An 18774-nucleotide genomic window follows, 5' to 3' on the forward strand; every position below is an offset into this window, starting at 1 on the left:
GAAGGCTTATGTCTTAGGTGGCAGTAATGGGAGTAACTGCCCATAGGACAACAGCAGCCCGGGCATTACACAAATCTGTGCTTTTATGAGAGAGTGGTAAAAAGAATACAATTGTTGAAGAACGTGTGAGACCCACATATTCAGTGAAAGAGGGTTCTGTGGTCTGAGGATGCAAAGATTGGCTCAGCAGTAGGCTGTATGTTTGGCACATCATCCTGAGAACACTGTCCCTATCGGGAAGAAGGGTGTCGGGCGTATAATGCTATGGAGATACTTCTCTGCTTCAGGGACCGAAAAAGTGTTTAAAATAGAGGTCAGAACGGATGGAACAAGATATAGACAAACTTGGAGGCAAACCTGCCGCAGTCAGCAAGAGATGTGTAACTTGGCAGAAGATTCCATCAATTCAGTGACCCACAGTATACAGCATCAACCACATAGAAGGGTTTTTACATAAAGGGAAATTAAGGGGTATGTTTACTAAACTGGGGGGTTGATTGGTTGTTCTAGACAACATCTCCACTTTTTCAAACTCAGTTTAGTAAATATACCCCTAAATGTTTTCAAGTGTCCCAGTGAAAGCCATAGAGAATCTGTAGAATGGTTTGGAAGTCTCTGCTCAGCAATGGTCCATCCTGATGGAACTCGAGCAGTAAGAATCACTGACTGTTAGTGTCCAGATGTGTAAAGCTGGTAGTAATGACTCCCAAGCTGTAATGGTGCTCCTACCAAGTATCAGAACCAGGAGGTTGAGTGCTTCCATAGTCTGTTTTTGTCTCTTACTTGTACTTAAGAGTGGTATGAGGGGGTTTATTTTAAATTACAGAATGTTTTGTGTATATTGGCGGCAAGAATTATGGAACACTGTTTGATTACACAATGTACGGAAATATTACGTGGGAAAATATCAAAAATGGTGAATACTTTATACAGCCACTGTACTTGTGTTCTGGATATTTTAGTAAATGGATCTAGTGCGTCTCGGCTCACATGGCCCCTCCCTTCTCCGTTCACTACAATATAACTTGGCCAGGAACCAGGGCCACTGTCAAGGGACCCATGCACACAATGTCCTGACAGCCACTTCATTCCTTTTAGATTGCATTGGCAGCAAATAGCTGTGTGGTTTAAACACTGATCCTGATCAATATCTGATCTGGATGTTTTGTGTATTGTATAATTGGACATTCCTGAAGTCCAGGAGTCAGATCTGTCTGTGCTGGGCGCTCGTTAAGTCTTTTATTTTATTTATTTTTTTGTCACAACTATAAAAATGTTACCATTAGTGTCGCACAGTAGCTGAGTTTTAAGTGATCTTTTTCAACCATAAAGCATTGGGGTAAAAATAATGAGGGGCATGTGCTGAAATACAGCAAGGGGTACTGGGCAATTATTGAGTGAAAGGCCCCAAGGTGATGCTCTATTTTCTATAACCCTATGAAAACCAATCCAGTCGGGTATGTTTGTAAATACAGTCAGAAGTTAATATTGCTTGCAGCATGTGTGCCATTATCTTATGACTGCACTAATGGCCCCCTTCTTGCTGATAGGGGTGATTTTCCTGATGAATAGGCTAGCTTCTTTAAAAAAAAAAGTGCAGATTGTGTTTTTCCGACCATTACACACATATATCACAATTAGCATTTTGCTGTCCACTAATGCCAGTCTTTGGGGTCTATGCATCAATACAATGTGGTGCCCCAAGTATGCATCGCTGCAAACCACAATGATGCATATTTAAGCACTGCTGAAATGCATCATGCCGGGGCTACTCTGGGATCCCTGGCGAAGTTACCCCTCCTCTGCGATCTAATCTTCCTATTTACTGGCAGCCTAGCGCTGCCGGTGAAAGGAGGGGGTTGCGCACAGCACTAAACTCTGTAACGGAGAGGCTTCAGCAGAATCCCATAGGAAGACAGGTAATCTTTCTGCGCAATGCAAGGCTTTTCAAAGCTTCATGCGATGCAGAACTTCACAGTCCCCATATTAATCTGAGGACTGCGAAGACCAACATTAACTGGATTAATAAGCCTTTGATGCATTTTGTCATGGCCATTTATAGTTTTCTGTGTTTAATGGCTCATCGCACTTTGATGCATAGAACCCCTTTTGTCACTTTCTTGACTAAACGGTAAACTTGACAACAATACTTTCCTGAACAGTCTCCATGTCACTTGTCTCGTGACTTTCTCTTGCTTCTCAGGATTAAATCAGGATTGTTGCATTGTTAAACTGATGAGTAACTAACTAGATATCCAGCAAATTGCATGTAATAAACGTGGTTAGAGCTAAAGTCTGTGTAGGAAAGTAAATCAAGTCTTCATGAAAATCAAATATTTGCTTTAGATAATCAGGCAGAAAATCTTTGTACTGTGCAGGTGAACACATGGACTTCTGAGCTGAAGGTCATACCCAGAGCTGAACAGTTTGTGGCAATAAGTGTAATGTTCGCCGAGCTGCAGTGCTTCACTGGTGCAAGTGCAGTTGTCTTTCAAGCTAAATGCCCAATTCCCAATCTTTTGAAACTCCCATATATTAACAATCCGCACCAAGTTTTACTAGTTGGGGATTTGCTGCAAAATGCAGAAGATTTAGATTCCAGCAATTCAGTGAACCAAAGTTTACATTGTAAAAATGATGCCGTCCATCCTGCTAGAACACGTCACATGTAAACTTTTTGTTTTTTCTTCTAAAATACTTCATAGTTTATCTAGTTTTCGGTTTATCTGATGTCCCCTCGTTCTCACTGTTGTCTTTATTCCACGTGTTATCTTTGTGTGGTTGACGTTCTATATTCCACAGAGGTGCAAAGTCTCCTGTCCTGAGTATAGAACAAACAGATCGGTCAATAAAAACCTGGGCTCCTAAGTAAGACACTGAATTAGCTGCTTCAATTCTCAAACAAATGAATAAAATACATAGTAAAGCATATAACCAGTCATCTGACTGTGTACACATCTGATCCCTGGCAGGGGCAGCCGTCCAGCGCTCTTCCCTGTTGTGTAGAAGTGAGGTCACAGGAGCTATATTACTGTTTGTAAATGAACCTTAAGGAGTGAGATTCACTAAGGGATGATGAACACAACATCATGAAAGACTTAGAGTGTATCTGTAAAATACAAGAAAATTCAGATACAAAACTCCTGGGGCAGCAGACCTTTTATACTTTATTTAATTGTATGGGGGTACAATTATGTTTATCAAATTTAGCACGGTGGCCTAGTGTTTAGCACTTCTGCCTCACAGCACTGGGGTCATGAGTTTGATTCCCGACCATGGCCTTATCTGTGTGGAATTTGTATGTTCTCCCCGTGTTTGCGTTGGTTTCCTCTGGGTGCTCAGGTTTCCTCCCACACTCCAAAAACATACTAGTAGGTTAATTGGCTGCTGACAAAAAATTGACCCTAGTCTGTGTCTGACTGATGTGAATGAGTTCTCTGTACAGCGCTGTGGAATTAGTGGCGCTGTATAAATAAATGAAGATGATATAATATGCTGTACTTTTCAGGAATATTAGATCTTTAGTTCTATTGTTTTTGGTGGGTTTTTTTTCCATCTTCTATTTCTGCATTTGGCATCTAAGCAGGCCTAGACCTGTATTATAGAAACTCCAGTACTTTCAGCCTTTCCGGTTGAATAGGGAACACACTCTGGCACAGTTATGACTGTTCACGTGGAATTGTCTTGAACAACACCCGGGAGGCAGTGATCATGTTCATCCTCTGAATAAGCCTGCAGGGTTTCTTCACACTTCATACAGTTACAGCTGTCTGCAGGACAGTTAGGAAACTGCTGGCACATGGTTTTTGTTTGTTTTTTTAAATTCTGTGTCAGTGGGGGTGGGGGTGGGGGGGGTGCCCTTTGTGCACCTTAGTGAATTTAGGGGGCAGCTATGCCTGTGAGGACCACTGATCACAGTGGCATGAATGTTACACCAGCTTTTCTCACTCTTGCCCTTGTTTTAGTCCAGTGTCGTCCTACTACTAAACTAGGATCATATTGTCTTGTTACAGGAAACAGCCTTCACATATATTCACTAGAGAACCTCTGTCACACATGACAAGACTCTAGATTTAAGAAACCGCATTTGTACATCCATAAAATTTCTTTCTCATGACTTCTGTTTACAAAACACACATGCAGAGAATATGGAGATTTACTAGATTTTAAGGGGTGTGATAATGTTTTTGTAAATTTACAAAGATGACTTCTATGTTTCTACACATTTAGCAGCGGACTACTACAGATATCTGTAGCATTTGGCGTCTGGAGGATGTTTTAGAAGATAGTCGCAAAATTTTACCTTCACAAATATCATCAACCTTTTTTTTTAAAATTCTTAAAAGGCAAGTTATTAAATTATCAAACCAATCTACCTAACCTTCCTGGGATATTCTATCCGATTCCCACCCCTTCTACACAGTACATAGAGAATTACATTATATTATCTTTCTATGCTCAAACCACTTTTTGACCCCCCAAAACAACATTCCTGTGTGTGGCTGAATTGTGTAGCTCCAGTAAGCACTTTGTCCCATTGCAATCTGCCTGGATCAATAAGCAATATATGGCATTTAACCTCCAGTGTCAAACTCCTATTCTTCCTATATGCTTGTGAGAAGAGTCATGTTGTATTATTGTGCTTGTTTCCATTTGTACAGCACTGCAGAGTATTCTGGAAATATATAAATGTTAATAATAGAGCAACCATTACCCTGGGTTACAATGCTTTACAGGGAGCAGAGGTCTTTATTTAGAATCTTGGCAATAATTATGAGCAGTGTGTGTGTTCTATTATGTGTTTATATTGTATACATTTGTGAAAAAAACAGCACTCTGGAACTAGAACCAGAGACACAGGACAAGGACACACAAGTATCTAAAGAAACAGAAACTTATTAAATGTAGTCACTTCTAATTGGAGCGTGCAAAATCTGTTTCTCCTTCCTATTGGTTGAACGAACTTCATGGGGTCATACTTAGCGTTGGGGTAGCACTTTTCGGAACATTAATGGCTCTATTTTTGCGTTTTATCACATTTAAATGCCTTGGGAAGCCTACACTGATCTCTAAAACACTAATAAAATATACATATAAAAAAGGTTTTCTAGCATTAAAACCCAGTGGTATGTAGCCTGTGTAACAGTTTGTGTGCTGATCTTGTGCCTAAATCCATTAAATAAAATTCCATTCTATGTTCGTCTGCAACTACTGCAGAAGAACAATTGTTACAAGCAATAAAATGGGAAGCTCTGTGGGCAGAGCCATTTCCTGTCTAACAATACACAGGGATTAGACACTCTGGGAATGTCCTCTGTCCGTACAGTGAGAATTTTGCAAATATAAGCGTTTTTAATTGTACCTAGGTTTTGCTTATTTTTCTCTAATTGGCTTGAAAGTTCAGCTAAAGAGGGGGGGAAAAGGAGATTGTACATACCGGTATTTGTGTGACAATTGCTTTACCAAGCTTTAGCAATTGAAAATGATGAACTGCGAATCGGTTTATTTGACATGGGACACATTTGGCTAAAAATATTTTATGAATGCATTTTAAATGTATGTGGCATATTGAAGAGGTCTGTAATACTTAGCTCTCCATCTGTTGTGGAACTTCAAGGACCTGAGACTAGCAAGGCATTTTGGGATTTGTAGCTCCACAGCAGTTGTAGAGTTGCTGCTTACCTAAGCGTGGCATGTAATATGCAGAGGAAAGTTTTCCAGTCTGGCTAAACTACATTAAAAAACAAGTTTACATGAGATCTGTTTTGTTTTACGTAAGACAGACCTTGCATGGCATTCTTTCATGATGCAGAGGTGCCCTTTTGTATGTTAATTGTTGTTAAATCCTAAAATATAAAAATATATATGTTCATATTATACTAGATTTGGTTTGCAAAATGTAGATCGCACATGTACTCTGTTTCACATTCTTTGGGAACCTGCAAATTAATCTCTACCAGAAATAATTGTATATTTTTATGTGATTGGTGTCTGTCCCTGTTCAACTTTTAGGGGTGATTGTATCGAGCTGCGAGTTTCTGGCAGGTTTGAAAAGTGTAGATGTTGCCTATAGCAACTAGTCAGATTCTACCTATCATTTTGTAGAATGTACGAATAAAATAACTACAATCTGAACCACTTTTCAAACCCGTCGGAAATTCGCAGCTTGATACATTCACAGCTTAGTCTACTGTTCTGTAGAATCTTTCTACTTCCTGTGCGTCATTGTACCATTTACATTTCATATATCATTTCATTTGCTTAAAATGTATTTTAAAGTGTTATGCCAAGTTGGGTACTGTGACATATGTACTCCTAGCAGAGTCCGTACAATCAGAGTTGGGCTTCTCGGCTCTCCCAAGTCCCAAACTTTCCTGTGTGTGGATTCGGCTATGTAATCTATGTGTAAACACATGCGACAGGTGTTGGAGAGTCTTCATTACACCACACTAACAAGTGGCTATCGCTAGCAGTCGATGAACAAACCATTAAATATCGGCTTGGGATGAGAAGTCTGTCTACAGCAAACCGTTGGATTAATATTTAAGTGGTTGTTTTGTTAGTAACGCACGTGGTTTGTGTGGTAAAGCTCGTTACCAGCAGACTTCTTGTATTGCAGAACAGGAAACGGTCTTATGAAAGACATTGCTGGGGCACTGATCGGAGATTTACTCTCCGAAAGTGATGACTCAATACAGTTTAATTCTTTTTGTATTTAGGGCAGACTTTGCAAATGTATTTGGAAAGGTTACAATATGCCATACATGCCGGATTACCTTGTATATTGGGTTTAGTGGTTATATTAGTGTCCCTACTTACAAACAGTACATCAATTTTATCTTGATGCTGAGTACAGCACAAATTTCAATATCTTTTGAAAATCTTTAGAAATACAGGACATTTTTGTGACCTTTTATGAGCAGCGTAACTGGATATTCAGATCAGACATCCATTTGTTGTACAGTATTATAAATGTTAACCATTCCTCAGATATTTTGTTGCAGTTTCTTTTTGTGTTTTGCTTCTGTTGCTTTTTATTCTAACTTTTTTCCCCCCCTCCTCTGCTATCCGTAGAATTATTGTCTTCCTGTCTCCATATTCAGGTAGTATCAGTGGCTGAGTACCACCGCAGGATCGATGCGCTAAATACTGAAGAACTGCGTACCCTCTGCAGACGTCTCAAGGTGCCCTCTTCAGTAGTTACCCCATTCCCAGGATATAAACACCCCCCTGATTCCTAGTGTTCTTAGTAAGACCTAGAACTCATTCTCTTCAATGGTTTAGGCTTCTAAACCTTGACTGACGCCATCTCACAGCCCCCAAAAAGTTTGCCAGAACGTAGCGGCTAGACTTTTTTTTAAAATTGACTAGTTATAAACCTTTTTTTTTTTTTTTTTTCCCCTTTCTAAGTTTCCAGTTTTATTTTTGCTTTTTTTTTTTTGCAGTGATGACCTTTTTATTGTGTGCTGGTTTGTCTGTATGGTCTGTCTCTCCTTTTATATGTGTCTTTACTTTGTATTTCAAAGTGAATGTCTCATTTCATTATCACATATATGATCTGTAGTTCAAGATTCTAACTTTAACTTTCTTTTCAGCCACCCCTTGTGTGTGTTTTCAATTGCAGTTGATAAAGCCGACTGATGAAAGCAAATGATTAAAAAAAAAACCAAACCCTAAAATTGTCAAGAACCATATCTCGTTGACAAATCGTTAGCTTGTGAGGTTCCTGCGGCTCTGTACTTACAGGACAACAGAAGTTGCTTTCACAGTTGTGCGAGTTGTGCTGACTGTCTCTGTTTTGCTCCTCTCTGGAATGCACGGTCATTGTTGTATTTGTATTCACTGAGATAACCACATGTATACGGGCACCCCTCCTCCTACTGTATATTAAACGCACAGTCTGCATTTGCCAGCTATTGAGAATTGTAGGGGCAAAATCGAGATGTGCTTAAACGTTTTATACTGGCATTTATGACTTGCAGTAGTTTTGTGTATGTTAATTTGGAACATTTTTATTTATTTAATTGGGAGACTGATGTTTAATATGGCCTTATAGCATACACACAGCTAGACATTAAATAGCGGTTTGTACAGACAACACAACTAAACTGATATTTTATATTTTGAAATTTGCAGTGTTTTGTTTTTTTTAACATAGTATATAGTTGTTTTTTTTTTCCTGTCTGCGTAAAGGTAGCTATATTTTATATTCTATAAAATTGAATTGCATATTTTTGCTGTGGATTAATGCAAATGTTACACCCAAAGGCAATGTTGGTAGAAAAGGTTCATTGTTTGACAAGGTTTCACCCTGTCCACATTTGTGGTAGTTGAAATGTTTTGCAAGTTGGTTCCTGAAGATGGCAATAAAGGAATTACTGAGATGATTGATTTCTGCATTGATGTAAGTAGAAGTATTGTTACCTTCCTGACCTCGGATACAAATAGCAGTATTGTCACATATATTAGAGATGCGCCCAAACTTAGGGGATCCGAGTAGGCTCACGAGCCGGCTCGTTACTTTCGTGCATCCTCGAATCTGAATCGAGGCAAAACGTCATTGTTGCGTTGTCAGATCTCGCAGGGTTTGGATTTCATAAGTACTCCCTCCCCAGGAGATCCAGCGTCGGGGCTCACACAGAAACGGGTTGCAGGGTTCTTGTCACTTGACAGAAATTAACTGGCAATTGGAAATTAGTGTTTTATTTAGGTTAATAATGTAGGGATAAAAAAAGAGCCAAATTATGTGATTTTAGCAAAAAAAATAGGGATTTTAGAAGAAAAATCAGGAACCAAAACACATAAGGGCAGGTTTGCCAAAACGCAAAGTTAATCCAGATCCAAAACATGGGGGTCAGTGAACATCTCTAACATGTATAGGTATTTTTCTGTCCTAAAGGATGTATCAAGCTCTCACAATGTAGTAAAGTTTAACACTCTGTGTAGACTTGAAATCTTTAACAAAGTATTTATTAATCCAGCTCTGGGATTATATATGTTGTATAGACTTAAAGAAACAACAGCATGCATTCAGTCCCCTAAGTAGCAACATTGCGTTGCTTAAAAACGATATAATATTAAAGCAACAAAATATGCAAAAAATGTTTTTCTTATTGTATTGTTGCTTTAGTATTTAGCATATTTTATTAAAGCAAATAAAACGTTCCCATATGGAGACATGAGCTACTCCCAGTCCCTTAATACTTATATCACAATATCACTGCGTTTATTTAATGGTGTTTTACCACGAATACTTCCAAGAAGTATAACCATAACTATATATAATTTATCCATTAGCATTCAGGGCATATAAGAAATAGATACTACTTGTATTTTAGCATAGAGTTCCTTTTAATTGATGGAGTGCATGCTGCCTTATTTCTTTAAAAGTCCGTCCAACGTGTGAAGTGAAAGTTGGAGTCATAAAGAAGGACTTTGTTAGCACTAGCTTTTGGTATGAGGTGTGTGTTTTTGTGTTTTGTGTTTGTTTTTTTATTACATGTTTACATATCGCACTTAAAGAGGAGTTGTCAGGTTTGTGAAATAAGTTTCCCTTATGATGGCTTCAGTGTAAGTCCTACCTGGCGTATTCATCCGGGAGTTTCTGTGCACTTGGGAGACACAATGTAACCCAGGATTGTCTCCTGGCATCGAGCATGATTGACGCTGGCATAAGGCAGCCACATGTACTGTGTACTGATTATATTAGGCCCTCATCTGCACTTTGCAAAAATGATCATTTTACAAACAGAGTCTTTGAAAAGCAAAATATTTTTCATTTTCTTAAAAGTTTAGTTTCAATTTATCCTGCACAAAACTGCTCACTTTGCTATAGAGAATTGTAGTAGTCACCAGTCGCTGTAAATGTGATGTAAATTGGGAGAACATGATCCCTCTACTGCGTACTTTTAGTATTTACTTGGGCTTAATTCCAGTTAAATTAAAAAATAAAACAAAACCAAGCTTTTCCTAGGAAGAGCACTTGCAATGTTTTAGGTAGATGTATGTCATTTGAAGTTTTTGTTTTTGTTTTGTTTTTTTTGTTCACCAGCTGTTTAAGGTGTTGCATGGTCCTTTTTTATATGCAGCAGACCTGTATGATCTCACTGTAGACATGGCTCTAATATCACAGAGCGAATTTGATTTAAATATGTTCTACAGGGTTTGCTATTTAGGCATCAATTCTGAGACCTTTTGCATGCAGTGCGAGAAATATCTCCTATATTTCAGAGCACGTTGTGCATGATAAGTTCTAGAGACCCTTGTAGACCTGTTGTGCGTCCAAGCTCTACTTTCTTATACCAACCAGTTCTATGCATGAAGAATAATTTTTGCCTCGCTGACAGCAAAGTGGTCTGACGACTCTGGATGATTCTGCTGATGAAATAAGGAGCACACAAGAGTGAGTCTCTTCTCTGTTCCGTTTTTTGGACAACTGAATGGGGGACAGATGGAAACTCCTATAGAGTGAGACTGGTGCAGTGCGCACGACTGTATTATCAGGGTGAATGATGTAGCATGTTCTGCACAACGTTCTACACATAGATCAGTAATCTCTATGGGAGCGTCTGTCTCTTCTCTCTTCACCTGTCAAAAAATGCAGGCGGAGAAATGGCTGAGACTCCAATGTGCACTAACCTTAAGGGCCAAGATGTGTTGAAAGATGAGTCTTTCAGCATGACCATTAATTTGGTGACATTTGGCCCCCTTCTTAGAAGACAAATCAGTCACATTATTTTACACAACTGAATGGCTGTTACTTTTAGTTATTAAGCATTTAGTACAGCAGGATTGTTTGTTTGTCCGGAGCTCAATAGTTGGAATCCAGTATTTCTATTTAGAGTGAGCTCCGTAGCGGAGGACGAGGATGCGGTTATGTAAATAATTTGTATAGTTGGACCACCTTCAAAGTCGAGACAAAAATTATACACAGATTCATGGCAATTACTCTGGAATGTTTCGTCTGTCACCCAACAAATTGTCTTTGCGCTGGTTTCAGTAACTCGTTTTTATTAATCTGTCTTCTAAAGATTGCAACCAGAGAGGACGTTGGATCCAAGCAAACCACAAGCATCAAGACTGACCTGGAACCCGAAGCTTTCCGCCCAAACCTCAGTGACCCCAGTCAGCTTCTGCAAGTTGACCAAATAGAAAAGGTTGTGTATTTGTATATAAATAACATAAGTTTCCTCCTATTAGTGGTTGATTGTTAATCTCTGTCTGAAAGCAGATTGAAGATCCATTGCATTCTCCTTTCTATTGGGGAATGTAGGCACTCTAACTTCCATAAAGATCCAGCTCTGTATCCTTTCCCTATTCCAGTAGTGCACATACTTCTTGTTTGGACAGTAACTGACACAGGAGCCATGTTTTTTTTTTCGTTTTTTTAATTTTTATTGCTAGGTCTGTGTTAAATTATTGTAATGATTAAATAGGTGTTTGTTTACAATAAATTACAATCTGTTTGTTTGATTTTTACAAATAGAGTAAGGTCTATGGAATATGTTTTAAGAGGTTTCTTTTCTTTCTTTGTTTTTTGTTTTCTTTTTAATTGAGTTATCTAGCCTGATTTGGAACACAAATACACTGGGTGGGAAAAAACAGACCTATTCAGGGCTACCAGCATATCTGGGCAATTTAATATGCCTCATAATAGTTTTACAGCTCATCAAACTTACTGTAAGTACCTTATACGATTATTCATAACACCCACCTGATCACTGGTCTATTCCTCACCCCTTTCCACTAGCACATTAATGGGGCGCTCTCCCAAAGACCTAGTCATAGAGAAGTTGTCTTCCAAACTCTTGTAGAGAATGCGACAAGATCTGATGTGCATTCAAATGATTGGTGGCTCCTGATTGGATGGCCGTGAACAACCCCAACCCTTACCCTTTACAGGACAAAAAGTGTTTTTTGTTTTGTTTTTTTAAATTGGTGCTACCTTTCCTAAATATTTCAGTCCCTTTTAGAGTTGGCAGCATTCCAGTATGTTTGTTTGTTTTCTCTATGAAAATGTAATCTATATCATTTGTCTGCTCCAACAGCTTACCAAGCACCTCCCACCTAGGACAATCGGTTACCCATGGACACTTGTCTACAGTACCGCGAAACATGGGATGAGTTTGAAGACTCTGTACCGGACAATGCTGGGGTTAGACACTCCGGCGCTCCTGGTGATCAAAGATAGTGACGCACAGGTGATTTCTCGCTGTTCTCCTAGATTGTAACTTTTAAAAGTCACCAATTGCTTACAGCATACTGGGAAGGCGATCCTAACAAGTACGACATTAAAAATATAAATTCTGATAAACTATTAAAAAAAAAAAAATACAATAAGGAGATATTCTGTATAAATTGTGCACTAGTTTCCATTTAAAAACATCAGGTTGCTCATATGATTTGACCCTCATGTTCAGCTGTATTTTACCTCTTAGTTCGGCATTCCATTACTTGTATTTCCAAGTGAGTCATGTGACTCCTCTGCTCACCAAATACAATGACTAGTTTTAATAATTTTTTTGCTGCTTATTAAATCTAATTGATATCACTGCTCATCAAGAATATATAGAATATATCTCCTACTGTTAGTTATAGGGATCTTAGAAGTACTTCCGTGACCGTATGAAGTCATGCAGTAACCACCTAGCTGATGATTATATCTATTTCTGTCTGTCTTACAGATTTTTGGGGCATTGGCATCAGAACCATTTAAAGTGAGCGATGGTTTTTATGGCACTGGGGAAACCTTCCTGTTTACATTCTGTCCTGACTTTGAGGTAAGCGCAAAAAACAAACCATTAACTCTTATAGAAGAGGCAGTTTTGTATATCGGATAAAACACTAGCTAGATGCCACAATGCTCTAAGCCTTCTCCTTATGACAAGAGGGTGTATTGCAGCAAGCTTTATATGTGTTTTGTATGCAGCATGTTGTATTACACAGAATTTTTCAGGCACAGTTTCCCAGATCAATTGAGTTTACAGTCTTTCCGAATCCATAGTAGCCAAAGAGTGAAACAATATTTACGTGACATTATGGGGTGGTCAAAGTCTTAACACGAAGTGTCCTTAAGGTGGGTGGTAGCCTTTTGAATTGATGATTAAAAATGAAGATAAGGACAGACTGTGAGACATTATGGCAGAGGTTATGGGCCTGATTTATTAAGGAATTGAAAGTGAATGCAATTTGCGGGTTTTTTTGTCTTGTTTTTTAAACGGATGGAAAATGCAGGCAGGTATTCAAGAAGAAGAGGTCTTCAAACGTTTCTAGTTGAATACAGGTCTAAGTACACTCTGCCTATACGGCACTTGCCGTGTGCGGAAGACACAACACACTGTAATGCAGTTAATTACAAAGTATCTGAACAGACTACAAACAAGCCAAAAAATGTATCCATCAATGCTGTATTCATACATTAAAAATCAAGCTATAGTATATTTTTTTGACACTATGGGGGGAATTCAATTCCCCCCGAATTAGTGCAGTGTTAAAACTATTACCGTTCTTACGGTATTTTTGCTCGCAGCTCGAAAGCCGGTATTGAAACTACCGTAATACGCAATAATGCGTAATTAAGCGCACTATTACCGTAATAATGCGCAGGCCGTGTTACTTTTACCTGTAACGCGGCCACTTGAATTCCCCCCTACAAGTACTGAAAGTGCTGTGCTTTTGCTTGGCCAGGCTGCTGTTTTCTACAATAGTGAGTGCCCATCTTCTCATGTAACTATAACGTTATATACAGAACATACAAGTTACCATTGAGTCTTTGGTGTGCAGTATAAGGTGTATTACTCCATTCCAGGTTTACAATAAGTTATGCTGTCTAGGCCGCTCGTCTGTTGCTGTTTTTGCTGGATACACAAACCTTGGCTTCATGACAAGCAGTTGGGGATGAAGATCTTAATCAGCTATGATTGGACTTGGTGATTACAACCTGTGTAAATTAGGTCTTAATCACAACTCATTTAGGTTTAGCAATCACTAATGAAAGTTCCTCTTCTATGGAAATGTTCATAATCCATCTTTCTGGTTTTCTTATATTGGGAAAGTGTTGCTTTAAATTACCTGTCACTTTCCATTGTTCCACAGACCCATCAATGAATGTCTTGTTTATTCCTGCCAACTTTACCTATTGCAAACTGAATCTGTTTCTTTTAGTTCTCTTTTACATATTTCATTGCATAAAAATAAATACATATAATGCCTGTAAATTAAAGATGCAATCCCACATAGACCTTTTTTTGTTTTATAATCTGTAAATTGTATCTGTTTTGTTTTGTTTTGTAACATGAAGCTGACTTTGTCCAGGATGTCCTCTAAAAAGTAACTCTGTCTCCTATTTGCAAACTCCCTCTGGGGTGACTGGTAGAACTGCCACTGCAAGAAAGCCCCTCTCAGCTGGAAATATTTGTTTTCCTTTATAAAACACTTTCATGAGGAAGTGTCACCTGATTTCAAAGCCAGTCAGTAGGGAAGTTCCTAAGTGGTCACGTGGGGAAAAGAAAGGGTGTGGGGGATTGTGCTTCGAATGCGCATGCAGAAAGGGGTGTACCAAAAAGACACTTGGCAAATTGCGAACAGCTCCATGTGTTTCCTTACAGGTAACCAGAGTGATTTTATGTTTAAAACACAATGCCTATCATTTCATAGGACTGTGTATATAGCGGGCAGGGGTGGGGGGGGGGGGGCTTTTCATGTTGGATTGCTGCATTACTTTAGCTGTAATCAAATAAGGCCGAATTCAAGAAACTTCAATTAGATATGCTTAGATTTTTACAAAATAATGTACATTTTTAACTACTATGTGCATTCTAGCTTCAAAAAATGAAAACAATGTGTTCATTTGGATGGTAACTAATCTTTTAATGGCTTTGTTGTGTCTGCTTTTTGTTGGAAAGCATTTGAGTATTTGTGCGCAGCGTGGAGGTCCGCAGTGTCAGCTGATCCTCTAGATGGGTATCCATCATTTGTGACCTTGTTTGGGTCAGATAGGGGATTGGAGATCCACAGCATTAAGTGGTTAAAAAACAAAGTGTTTTTTTTTTTCAAGGCTGTTGCTGAAGGCCTGGGTATTCTACTGCATTTTTTCATATTTCAATTGGATCTTTCTTAGTATCAAATAATGGCTTTAGAATGTCCTCTATAGAGAGCTCAATCAGTTCCATTGTAGTTCTTTAGATGTCATGGCAACATCAACTAGGTGAGGTTGAAATACTAATTGGAGTGTTCTAATTGTGGCGGTCAGTCTGGCTGGATTATTTTGTTGAAACTTGTTTTACTCTTTAACTACGTTCAGAGGAACAAAAAACATTTATATAAATAAAAGGATTTATTCTTTAAAATTTGGATTCCGTCAAAAGACCGCACTTAAGGACCTAGAAGGCTGCATGTGGGTTAAGGCTGCAGGATCCCCAGCCCTGGTATATAGTAAATCACTATAGTTTATCTTATTGATAATCAAGCTGTGTCTCTGTAAACAATCCTAGCTGCCTCTTTCCTGTCCTCTACTTTAATAGCAGTTGAAAAATACTATATTTACTTCTCTGAACTCAGTATAACTTCACTTTTAAATTAAAGTGTACTCTCACTATAATTACAGAGCTGAGATATCGCATGACATATGAGTTACAGTAGCCCTTAGACTTTGTAAGGGACCTCTGTTTATGAATGAGCCTTTTTTTTCTCCTTTCCTCTAGGTCTTTAAATGGACAGGTGATAACATGTTCTTTATTAAAGGTGACATGGACTCGCTAGCTTTTGGTGGAGGAGGGTAGATACTTTAAGTGTTAAGCCTGGTACACACTACAGAAATTTCGACCAATTTTTTATGCCGAGCGATTTTACATGCGATGGATGGTCCGATCACTCGGTCCATGGACTGCATACACACTAGCCTTGTTTAGGACAATAAAGGGAAGAGCGGACGTCCCTTTAGCGACTTTTTACAGCCATGTTGTCGTGAGCAATGACTGTAATTTCGTACTTACTGTTGTGGATCAGTCGGAAGTTTACACACACTACACAGCGGAAACGAGATTGGAACGAAAATATTAAACGGTACGACCAACCAAACGAGGCGACAATCGTCCATTTGGGCAGACTTTCGACCATCGTGTCACTACACACACTGACCCGACTTTGAACGAGCGGTCGTGTGTCGGCTGTTTGAGCCGATTATTGGACGAAAACAGTGTAGTGTGTACCCAGCTTAAGACGCTCAAACAACTGCTGTAGTCTAATATACTTGTGCACTTCTCTGTTGCAGAATAGTACTTACTGTTTTGTTTTTCTGTTATACTATTTATGTTCCCTCTTTATGCTGTCAAATTAGAATACAGATAGGAAATGGCATTATAACAAAGATGATACTGTAACAAGTGTGACACAGTAAGATCTTCTTTTAAACACTTTTTGGCCATGAATATATTTAGTGGTAAGTGAATGTAGAGTTGTAGTGGGGTGGCGTATGTTACAGCATATACAGACTCTTTTTTTTAAAATGCCATATTTAAGCACCAATACATAATTAAGTTCATTTTTATAACCTGGATCCCATAATTACTAGTTTCAAACTTTTTTTGGGTGTAAGCAGCAATGGGGCAAATTTCCCATTACCCGTATGGTTGTTTCGGTGGAGTTCTAGAGTCATGCCGTCCTTAAACAATGTTTGAGTATCATTTCAATTCAACTGACAGTATGTAGTACATAAGTACAACCTGTAGATGGTGCTGTATGCTCTTGTAGCTTGGCATTTGATAGAAAATAGAATCTTTCAATATGTGTTTCGTATGCAAATCTGACTAAGAATCATGTGGATCACTATGCACCCCCCCCCCCCCCCCCCCCCCCCCCCCCAGATATGCTCCTCTTAACTGATGGCCAGTTTGTAGTGTGTTCAAAAAAAACTAGTATTCACTTATTTTTCTTAATTGCTGTATAAGAGTCTATTCCTACATGTGCTATTAATCTAGATGATTTTACGTTTTCTAGTAAAATTAAAACTTTACATTTAATTGCCAACTGGAATCTACATCTTATGAAGGCTCTGATTGGTCTACTTGAGATCATGTGGCTAACTCAGAGGAGATCTTTCCACTTATTCTCTCACTGTTCCATACTGCGTTTTTATGAAATGCAAATGGAACCTTCAGATGACTTTAACTTTACCCCTCTGTAATATTTGGCCGCCCCCCCCTTTGTCACATCTCTATTTGATCTGATATAACCCAATATTGGCTCACTGAACACACCATTCAGGTTATACTGCAGACTTGTATTGTGTTCCAGGCAGCTACAATTAAACAACTCTTCTTGATGATAGGATTATTTGGTTAAAAAAAAGTTAAAGTCTTCTGAAGGTTCATAGCACCTTGAAAGTCTCCCTTCCTCACGGTCAGTTTTTTGGGGTTTTCTTTTCTCGTTAGGAGGCTTTCAGATGCCTATAACCTGTTCTGTGTCGTAGTACTAAAGTAATTCAGATGTCAAGCATTCTCAATCCATTGTAGAGTAGTATTATGTCACTTATTGTATATTTTTATCTATTTTTTTATACAGAGGAGAGTTTGCGCTGTGGCTGGATGGAGATCTTTACCATGGGAGAAGTCACTCATGTAAAACATTTGGGAACCCTACCCTTTCTAAGAAAGAGGATTTCATCGTCCAAGACATTGAAATTTGGGGATTTGAGTAAATGTACATAGACATGGCACAGAATCTCCTCATCCCCTGTACAGAACAGAGAGACTCGGCGTCTACCGCAGCCTTACTAATATATACCTTTTTAATATATTTGTATTTTTGTTAATATTTGACCATAGTTAATTTTTATTTTCGGTAGCTATATCTATTTTCAGACATGAATACTGGGGTGAAGCTGTAATTGTATCTTTTGATGAATGTTGTAATTCTGTCACTGACCCTGAGTCTTATCAGAAGTCTATAGCAGTGCACATATCACAAGCAGACTTCAGTATCTACATGTTAGCGGCGAGCTTGGCACAGAACTGCATTATTCCCTATCAGAATCTCTTCCTCTAAGGACTTGACCGTGTTTAGTTTTTGTTAAATTGGCACCAACACAAAGATGTTTTTACAGATAAACCATTTTTTGGTTCAACGAGCTTTAAAAACAATATCTTATACCTCCAGTAAATACAATTTCTGGACACTGGGGGGGGGGACAAAATCGAGCAGGGAAACTAATGTAGTTTTGTAACGGGCACCTATATGTTGTACTTTTTAGTATTCAAGCTGACCAATTGGTTGACTTGTTTGATAAGTAGACAATAGTGTACCTTGTATTATTTGTGGAATATGCAAACAGTCATGTGATTTCGGAGGGGTGGAAAAAAAAAAAAAAAAAACAGTCTAGATTATATCCGTAGCTGATTTGTAGAGAAATAAGCCTTTGTGCAATAAAACGCTCAGCAAAAACACTTGCAACGACAAAGCTTATATTCCGTGTTCTGCGAGTACATTGCTGTTCTACATGTGACAGTGAGTTATTTCTGTGCTGAGATTTCAGCCGTTTGATAAACCCTGTATATTATCTTGTAAATTTAATGGTTGAAAAGTAGAGTTGTTCTTATAGAAACGTGTTCATTCGACGGGTTTGCTTATAGCACTTTAACTTGTTTTTTTTTGAAAATCAATACAAGCCAAATGGAGTGGCTGATGTAGGCTTCAGGAACTAGGCGACCAGTTGCTCTTGGCCTGTGTTTAAACCACAATATCCACTATGTATTGGCAGCCATTTGAGCATTGCATTCA

At 38.6% G+C, this 18774-nt stretch overlaps 1 protein-coding gene across 4 annotated transcripts in view; it reads left to right on the plus strand.

Moving 5' to 3' along the window:
* OXR1 (oxidation resistance 1) overlaps nt 1-18183 on the plus strand; it is a 376123-nt gene extending 357940 nt beyond the window's left edge. For 2 of the 4 annotated variants that reach the window (XM_075213955.1, XM_075213958.1), the window contains 6 exons: nt 7104-7184; nt 11031-11156; nt 12048-12200; nt 12684-12779; nt 15702-15775; nt 17560-18183. In XM_075213955.1, the coding sequence (XP_075070056.1) occupies nt 7104-7184; nt 11031-11156; nt 12048-12200; nt 12684-12779; nt 15702-15775; nt 17560-17695 (666 nt within the window). In that variant the 3' untranslated portion in view covers nt 17696-18183. The remainder of the gene's footprint in view (nt 1-7103; nt 7185-11030; nt 11157-12047; nt 12201-12683; nt 12780-15701; nt 15776-17559) is intronic. The other 2 variants (XM_075213956.1, XM_075213957.1) reach the window with 1 other exon arrangement.
* The last annotated feature ends 591 nt before the right edge of the window (nt 18184-18774 follow it).

Source organism: Mixophyes fleayi, chromosome 5 (assembly GCF_038048845.1).
Source record: "Mixophyes fleayi isolate aMixFle1 chromosome 5, aMixFle1.hap1, whole genome shotgun sequence".
NCBI classification, from domain to species: Eukaryota; Metazoa; Chordata; class Amphibia; order Anura; family Limnodynastidae; genus Mixophyes; species Mixophyes fleayi.